This window comes from Sinocyclocheilus grahami, unplaced genomic scaffold (assembly GCF_001515645.1).
Source record: "Sinocyclocheilus grahami isolate Dianchi unplaced genomic scaffold, SAMN03320097.WGS_v1.1 scaffold47.1, whole genome shotgun sequence".
In the NCBI taxonomy this organism is placed as follows: domain Eukaryota; kingdom Metazoa; phylum Chordata; class Actinopteri; order Cypriniformes; family Cyprinidae; genus Sinocyclocheilus; species Sinocyclocheilus grahami.
In genome coordinates this window covers 4,669,496-4,679,015 of record NW_015505226.1, presented here as the reverse complement: position 1 = coordinate 4,679,015, position 9,520 = coordinate 4,669,496, and the positions used below count along the sequence as shown (strand labels likewise).

At 38.3% G+C, this 9,520-nt stretch overlaps 1 protein-coding gene across 3 annotated transcripts; it reads right to left on the bottom strand.

Moving 5' to 3' along the window:
- Window positions 1–239: 239 nt before the first annotated feature.
- On the bottom strand, window positions 240–2,304 carry LOC107582776 (oxoeicosanoid receptor 1-like). Of its 3 annotated transcripts, XM_016268777.1 has the most exons (3): window positions 2,193–2,215; window positions 1,478–1,498; window positions 240–1,258 (listed from the first exon to the last, which is right to left on the bottom strand). In XM_016268777.1, exon 3 carries the CDS (start codon window positions 1,242–1,244, stop codon window positions 312–314), a length of 933 nt encoding a protein of 310 aa, XP_016124263.1. In that variant the 5' UTR covers window positions 1,245–1,258; window positions 1,478–1,498; window positions 2,193–2,215; the 3' UTR covers window positions 240–311. The 3 variants fall into 3 exon arrangements, with proteins under 3 accessions (XP_016124263.1, XP_016124264.1, XP_016124262.1); XM_016268778.1 differs by lacking the exons at window positions 1,478–1,498; window positions 2,193–2,215 and adding an exon at window positions 2,249–2,304; XM_016268776.1 differs by lacking the exon at window positions 2,193–2,215 and having other exon boundaries at window positions 1,478–1,813.
- Window positions 2,305–9,520: the final 7,216 nt, after the last annotated feature.

Sequence of the window (9,520 nt, the reverse complement as noted above, 5' to 3'; positions counted from 1 at the left end):
AATTAGGTCACTGTTAGGTTAAATGGAAAGTTCACATAAAAATTCCTTTTCATTTTCTCACCCTCATGTTTTTTCAAACCTATGACTTTTGTAAAACACAAAGGAAGATATTCAGAAAAAAAGTTGAGTTTTTTTAAGTAATACTTCAAAGTATTATCTTAAGTGTAAGAAAGAAAGTCATACAGGTTTGGAACGACATGAGGAGTAAATATTAAATTAATTTTAATTTTTAAGTGAACTATACCTTTAAGACACACATTTTCATTTCCCCTAACACATTGATTGTAAGAAACAACAGTTTACCAGGTAGGTTAACGTTTTCTGTTCGTTTTCACACTCATCTTGAACTTTGTCAGCCCCAGTGAGTTTGTTGTGCCCTTCAGGGTGTCACGGTACCAAGCGTTTATGTGGCAGTAGATTACTGGATCCAGTGCACTGTTCATGTAGGTTAAAGCTAAAGAGGCATGAAAACACACCATGAGGAATTCCGAACAGGGAAACACTTGAAGGAAAATGCCAAAAGAGACTGTAGGCAGGAAACACAGAACAAACATGATCACAAGAAACAGAAGCAATCTCACTGCTCGCTTCAGCCTGCGGTGAGCCCCCTGGCGACTGTGGACAAGAGAGAAAACCCTCACAAAACAGAAGACCACCAGTGCAAATGCCAGCAGGACCTCTATCAGCTGTACTGAATTATAAATCTTCATTTGAACCGATGGCCATGTCCATGAGAAAAAACTATGGCATATGAGATTTGATGAGTTTTTCTGTGGTGTGAGAACCAGGTTCAGGGCGGGTGAAAGACGAAGGAGTAGAACACCCATCCAAACCATGCTAACCAACATTATTGCTTGTCTCACACTCATTCGACAAATGCGATGGTGTGGGTGAAGAATCCTGAGGAATCGGTCCACGGCCAAAATTGACATGAAAGCCATGCTTGCTGAGTGGTTTACTGATATGATATATAAAATGAGGCAGCAAAAGGATTGGCCAAATATCCAGTCTTCACCACGAAAGAGATAATCTATGTGGAAAGGCAGCCCAGTGAGGAGTAGGAGGTCAGATATCACCAGGCAGAAGAGATACACATTGCAGGCTTTCCATGGAGACTTGAAAAACAAAATCCACAGAGCAAAGACATTTCCAGGCAACCCAAAGATAAACTCCATAATGAGAATGGGCTTTAAAATGGAAGAAACAAGGGTCTGAGGTTCAGTGCAGGAGGTGATGTTACTCATGATGAAAAGCAAACCTAAAAGTAAATTAAAATTGTGTTAACAATGTTAATAACTATAAAACACTGAGAAAACTCCATATATACTTTAAGATTGGCTGTGCAATACAATGTTCTCCAATTCTGTTCAGTTAATGGTGAATTAGTGGAATAAGCACGCCAAATGATCTTAATCCTATATATCTCAGGCAAAAGAATGAAGAAAATATAATTGATTAAATGACTTTTTAGACTTACCAAACGATCAAGGCAGGAGTTCTCGTTATCGTGAAGGTTAGAGAACAATTTTACAAGTTGCATTAAGTTTTTGGGAAAAGATACCACTGTGGGCGGAGTCGAGGAAGATCAAATGATCTTTATCTTTGCTATCTGTTTGATTTAGATCGCAAATCAGTCACTACATATGCGGTGGCCTATATGCTGGAAATATTAGCCTACATAAATCGAAAGAACAGTCGAGATAAATTGTTAAAATGTGATGTCACTTCAGGGCATTGATGTAACACTTGAAAACCCATATTGGGAAACAACTGCGATGCTGTTAGAATCGATATTTTTTGTTATATTCTATTTTAAAGTATAAAATCAATAAAAGCCCAGCAGGATGTGTGTTTTTAAAAACTGCTATAATCGACTTTTACTCGGACAGTTTGTATAACGTTACAGTCTCTTTTGCTCGAAAATAAGTAATAGCAGGCTCTAGTCTACACTCATGACTCGTGTTATTGCAGTGAGCCGCCGCAGCTCCAGTGGCGCAATCGGTTAGCGCGCGGTACTTATACAGCAGTACAAAGCAGAGCAGTGCCTGTCCAGTCCAGTAGGTGGCGGAAATGCACCGTTTAAGTGGGTTTGCCAACAGCCATTAAAAAGAAAAGAAGAAGAAGAGCAGTGCCTGGAGCAGAGTTTTGCACGATGAAAATATAGGGGTCTCTGTAAAATCGCGTAAGGACACTAGACTGTCCCAGCTGATCACTTTAAGCATACAATGAAAACAGGTCCATAACTCACACTGCTACGTAAGGCAATGTCAGTGTTATTGAGGAGTAAACGTGTGGGCATACAACGAAAGTGCGACTTTAAAATTCAAACACATTATTTTCTATGAGTGTAGGCACACCGGGGCGCCCAGCTACATCGTGTTGTACTTGTAAGCGGTTCTCAATTCTAGTCCTCGCATACCCCCGCTCTGCATGTTTTGCACGTCTCGCTTTGTTAACACACCTGATTCAGATCATCTCGTTAGAAGTGAGCTCCGTCAGGGGAAATCCGTTGAAGTTTACATCACTTCGGAATATTCATTTACAGATTTGCGCTGCGCCGCTGCCTGCAGTGTCTTCACACAAACTAAACTTACTAGAGAAGCGTGATGTGGGACATAATATACCTCTGTAAATAAATACAATTTAAATTCACGTCTCGCACACTTAAATGCCCTTTGTATGGAACATATACGCTCCCTTCAAACTGGAATCATGGAGGAATATCCGGTAATGTTCACTTCGCAGGGCACTTACAGTCAAATATAACAAACGTCTGAAGCAATAAGAGAAACATACAAAATGTGCAGAGCGGTGGTACGCGAGGACTGGAATTGTGAACCGCTGTTCTAGACATGCCAAATATTTGACGCTACAGCACAACAGCTCTTCTTCGTCGTCTCCTCTGATGCGCTCACTCAACCAAGCGTTCTAACCACAACCTCGCCCCTCCCCACCTCCCAACCATTTGAATTTCTGTAGGCGGGAATTCTTTGTAATGATATTCTAATGATCCGCTTTGTGATATCACAAAGCCCGGAAACCAAACGCTGTAGTCCAAACGAGCCGTTTGCTGTAGTTCTTGAAAATGGATTTTTAAAAAACTAAATATCTCCCTTTGGAGTGGACTTTGAGATTTGTAACTTTCTAGATCTTTTTTATGCCCAAACATACACACTACACACTGAGTAAAATTAAAAAAGTGAAAAAGCATAATAGGACCCCTTTAAAACATCACTTTGAACTACTCATTTGAACATTAATGTCTATAGCCCAGTTACTCAACCTTACTCACCTCAGTCCATGCGGCAGCCTTCTGCACATTAACTGATCTTTAGATATGACTTGTGTTAAGATGTTTTTGTCAGGTACAGCACTTTCATTTGACTGAAGGAGATCATAGATACATTCTTCACTTACTTGTTTACATTGCTTATGTTGTGTTTTCACTCGGCAACAGTAATAAGACCCTTGGAACATTTCGGTTCTGTTTTTTCTCACTTTGGCGGCATTTCTAACAGCTGCTTGGGTGATTTGCTCATACAACATTCTGTTCCTCCCCTACTCCGCTGAGACATCATTCGGTGCTTCTTCATATTCCGCTTCACGCTTTCTTAAAGCGTCATAGTCACAAAAATTTAGTTACATTTCTTCACTTTCACAAATGAACTCTCTATTCCGCCTCATAGGGGGGCATCTGGTTTTCATTTTAGGTATGACTCACAGATAAATTGGAGAACTATGCGGTGAAATTCCTGATGAAAACATTGGCAGTATTTTTAATTCTCTCAGAGTCATGAATCTTGGGAAAAAAGCTAAAATTTTCACCTTTAACCCTCAAAGTTGAGTGTTTCAACCACAAATTCACATTGTCTAGCAATTCTGCTTTCAAAAAATGCAGAATTATTGGCCAAACAACAACAATAATAATAGCAAAACATGACACAACTTGCATTGTATTTGTTTTATATCATGATTTTTGGAAAGCTCATAATGTTTCGACATTGTTCATTAAAACCGCCTTGCAAAAAAGAATGTTAGAAGTAATTTAATGTTTATACAAAGTAGTGAAAACCGACACGCCAAACTGGCCGGATTACACTTTAAGATCTACCTGATGCTGCTTTCTGCATGATGGAACTGACATGCTTTCATAATCGCTCTCGTCTTATCTCTTTTTTTTCTCCAGTAACTGAACCTCATTCCCTTTCGCCCTTATTTGAGCCAAGATAACCTGCGTCAAACATATCACTGAGGAATGCTTCACAGAGGCCTTTTAATCACAAAAGCTGCACATTTTTCTTCTGTAAGCACATGACTGAAAGAAACAACAAATGGAAGTTTTGGATATCTATCTCTAATATCAAGACTTTGCTTATGCTTAAGAGTCAAGACAACATATTCACGGAGCTGACAGCACCTGGGAAACATCTTGAGCACTATGCATTGTTTCTCTGACATAACTGTTGTCATAATCTTCATGCCTTGTCTTCTTCAGTGACTGACAGGCTTCATCATGTGCTACACTGCTAAATGCTTTGTAAAGATGAAATAATACATGCCTGTGAGTTTTCCAGACAGTTATTCTTACCATTCTTGTCAATTCCTGTGGATGATAGATTGTGGGAATGGGGATGATGTTCCTGGAAAATGTGGTTTCTGTGGCCAGTGAATAAGTGTCTGCACTAGGAGTCCGGAGCCATGCTGTTTCCAGAGGAGGACATGCCGTTCCTGTCCCTCCAAATGCTTGGGAATAAGTAGCAGCTAAGCTGTGGCTCCAACAAACCATATATTCTGCCTTTTTCACCCTTTAGGCTGCAATTATATAATTTTAGATCCGCTGAGTAACAGACAGAGAGGTCAAATGTCCATGGTTCATATTTTGAGCTCTGAATAAATGTTGGTCATATGAGAAACCACTGTTGCTCAAATCTCCCTCTCTCTCACTATGCTGCCATCTCTTCTTCAAGCACAGGGAATGGACCATTTTGTAGGTCACACATTTCATGCCAAAGATAAATGAGGCTATAAATTAATGTTAACACAATCAGTGACAATGAAACGGCTTAATATACTTCTGCTTCTTACATTTGAAAATTAAAACTATGATCTTGGCCCAGATACTCAATGCCCAACTGCACATATCTTGGATGAACAAAGATTCCCATGGTTGTGGTTTATTTTTATAGGAAGTGGAATTATTTCTACAGAAAATGGAGCTGTGAAAATGCATAAAGCAGGCCACTTGGACAATGCTGTGGCAGGATATTCTTTTTTTTTTTGTCATTTCCTGTCACTGGGATGTTTTTCATTTGCTGGCATGCATTGTGTCAGATCAGTCTGGTGCCAATAGGGGGATGGTGAATATGAATTAATTTTTGCTCTCTGTCCTCTATGAGGTAATTAGAATCACCATTTTCTTCCAATGTCCATAATATTGACTAACTCCCTATTTAAAAAAAAATAGGGGTTTTCGAGCTTTTTGATGCCATATATCACCTTGTGAGTGACATCCTTCTTCAAATATTTTTATGTATACTGATAATTATTTTTATTACATTGACAATATCAATAAGAATATTATTAGATCTATAAACCCTTAAAACATAAAACTAGAGCTGTCAATAGAATAAAATAATTGGTATTAACCATTATTAATAATTAATCTAATTGATTTCTGACTAGTCTTTAAAAGGTAGAATGAAACAGTATTACTTTTATTATTGTTGTAATTATTCAAATTTTTTATTTACATTATTTTTTATGTATTTATTTGTTTATTTTTAAGTTTAAAAAGTCCTGATATAAAACAGATTTAACGTAACTTTATATAACCAAGTCAATATAAAAAGCTTCTTTTGAAAAAGGCAGAATTTTCCGGTTTCAGACAGAGCCCATGTGTTTCTTGTATGGTATCTATATCCTCAAAGACATGATCTGTACTGTCAAAACTCCTTCAGTGATTCGTCCCATAGACTTTATTTAAAGAACATCAAACAACTGCGTTGAAAGTGTTTTGAAACATGGACTGACTTATGGTAATGCGTTGGTGCAAAGCTTTGTACAATTCATTGCGTGTCAATCCTAAAAACCATGAACATGTCTTGGGATCAACAGGCTTTTAAGATGAACTCATTTGAGGTTTCAATTTTTTTTGTTCCATCATCTGGTTCAGCTTGTAGTGCAGCCTCCCTCCTTCCCACCTCCCCTGGTCCCATAATACTCCCTGTGCTCTTAGGTCTTCTGACATCACAGCACACATATCGATAGACGTCAAACATTTTTCACCACAACCAGGCTCAGATGGCACAACTAATGGTCTCCACATGAAACATCTACATAAAAAAAAAAAAAAAATCATGGGGGGGGGGGGGGGGGATAGGGCCTTGCTGAACAGAACTAACCTGTGAGAATCCCACGAAAACCTTTATGACATATAACATATTTCCAAGTATAATCCAAGAAAACTGATGTTTACCATTTCTGGTTGTTAGAATTTGGTATTTGTTTGATGTACAAATAATATTAGAGGAAATCTTAAAATCTTGATCTCATTAGATGAAATAAAAAATCTGCAGTGTTACCACAACCAATAATGCAATGCTAATATGACTTTACTCTGTCACCTCTCTTTGTTTCAATAACCCTATGGTTCACACTGACAATGAGTACATCATTGGAGGTCACTGAGTTTCTAGCAGGCATTCCTGTCTCACAGTGAATCACTTGGCGGGGGTTTTATTTGTGTGAACTTTTTATACAATTTTTCTGTTTAAAAGTCATGTGTAAAGAGATTAAGAAATTCCATTCCATTCCATTGTAAGGGCAGACTTGCTTAGTTCTCAAACGTAGCTCACTTTGCTATCACACTACCTACCACGTACGCAAGAGCCAATGAGGTTTTTCTGTTTCTTTTTTCCGCCTTCTTCTCCTTATATGATGTTGAACGCGCTCACGCAGCTCTATGCTTATGTAAACAAACAGATTTAATCGAATTGGTGGAGATTTTGTGTGAATAACGAGTTTAATGTCCGTCTTTTATTCACAAAAAGCTATCGTATGAATTCATAACACCTGAAATGTGGTAAATTACTCATATGGATTACTTTTTTGTGACTTTTGGAGCTTGTGAGTTACAATTATCATCCTCCCAATCCTTATCCTTGGGGTTCAATGATAAAAACGTCAAATGAAGGTGAGTAAGATTTTTTCCCTTTCATATAACTCCTTTAAAAACTTCATTTGATTTATTTTACAATATCATGAGAGGTATTTTTTAAAAACATCTTTATGTTATGTGTTCATCTCACTGCTCGTCTTATGGCTTTCAGCTCATTTCTTTCCTGGTTTTTCACAAGAACACAAGATCCAGGGGGCGTGGTTGGACCAAGATCCAACTCCTCCCACCTTACATATACCTAATTTTCTGTTTAAAAGTCATGTGTAAAGAGATTAAGAAATTCCATTCCATTCCATTGTAAGGGCAGACTTGCTTAGTTCTCAAACGTAGCTCACTTTGCTATCACACTACCTACCACGTACGCAAGAGCCAATGAGGTTTTTCTGTTTCTTTTTTCCGCTTTCTTCTCCTTATATGATGTTGAACGCGCTCACGCAGCTCTATGCTTATGTAAACAAACAGATTTAATCGAATTGGTGGAGATTTTGTGTGAATAACGAGTTTAATGTCCGTCTTTTATTCACAAAAAGCTATCGTATGAATTCATAACACCTGAAATGTGGTAAATTACTCATACGGATTACTTTTTTGTGACTTTTGGAGCTTGTGAGTTACAATTATCATCCTCCCAATCCTTATCCTTGGGGTTCAATGATAAAAACGTCAAATGAAGGTGAGTAAGATTTTTTCCCTTTCATATAACTCCTTTAAAAACTTTATTTGATTTATTTTACAATATCATGAGAGGTATTTTTTTAAAACATTTTTATGTTATGTGTTCATCTCACTGCTCATCTTATGGCTTTCAGCTCATTTCTTTCCTGGTTTTTCACAAGAACACAAGATCCAGGGGGCGTGGTTGGACCAAGATCCAACTCCTCCCACCTTACATATACCTAAACCAGGGGTGCCCAAACTCGGTCCTGGAGGGCCAGTGTCCTGCAGAGTTTAGCTCTAACTTGCCACAACACACCTGCTGATAAGTTTCTAGTATGCCTATAAGTGCTTGATTAGCTGGTTCATGTGTGTTTAATTGGGGTTGGAGCTAAACTCTGCAGGACACCGGCCCTCCAGGACTGAGTTTGGGCACCCCTGACCTAAACCTACCCATCTCCACCCCCTGATCCCTAAACCCACCCATCTCCACCCCTAAACCTACCAATCTCCACCGCCTAGATGTGGATCCAACCACGCCCCCATGATCTTGTGTTCTGCAGTGAGGGGTTACTGGGGTTTCTCACTTCTGCCTGGATATTTCCAGAGCTCCAGGGAGAGTGTATGAAAATTGCTCTTCCCTCTGAGATTCCCTCTGTGTAAGTAAATGTTCCAAACAGGGGTCTAGTATTCTCAGCAGTTGTCCCATGCACATTTTCTGTACAACACATCTTAACAAATACATAATTTTACACCATGCATAAATGAAATGATAAATTCCTTTGTCATCTCATGGTTAGACTACTGTAACGCCCTTTTAGCTGGAGTTTCTAAATCCACACTCAATAAGTTGCAATATGTGCAAAATTCAGCCGCCAGGATTTTAACTGGGACTAGGATTGGCAGTCATATTATTTCAGTGTTAGAATCCTTGCATTGGCTCCCGGTCAGGTTCAGAGTTGATTTAAAAATTATGATGCTTACTTTTAAAGCATTGCACGGCCTGGCACCACATTACTTAACTGAATTGTTACATCCGTACACTCCTAATCGTGGATTGTGCTCCTCTCAGTCAAATTTGCTGGTTGTTCCTCAAACATTGCATTTGCTTGTTGATTTTGTATTGTTTTTATTGTATTGTTTATATTGTGTTCAGCGCTTTGAGAAGCTGCTTTTAAAGGCGCTTTATAAAAAAAAGTTTATTATAATTATTAGAAAGTCCACCATTTCAGGGGCATCAGGGCTTAAAATTATTGCTGCTGATAATCAAAAGTCACATCTATACAGTGTTTTCAATAATTTTGTTGTTTGAAAGTCATGTTCCCATTAGCTGAATGTGTGTGGGTGTTTGCTTTTATACACAGTATCATTTATGTTTGATAACAAAAGCCTGAGGCCTGGTTGCCGTGTACCTCATCATTAGCAGCATTCATCAAGCAAAAGACACCAGATGCTGGCAAAAAAAAGTGTTTGTAAAATATTGATGCCATTTTCCTTTTTCAGGTTTAGCAAATACATGTTACGCACAGCACAACATATCCCATAAATCTGTCAATTTACACCTAAAAAAAGATGTGAGTTCTCTAGAGATATATTTTTAATATTTGTATAAATCCTATGAGTACATCTCTTTTTATTATTTATCTGTGTGTATTTTTTCTTTTTGCTGTAAGCCAGGTGCCACTTATT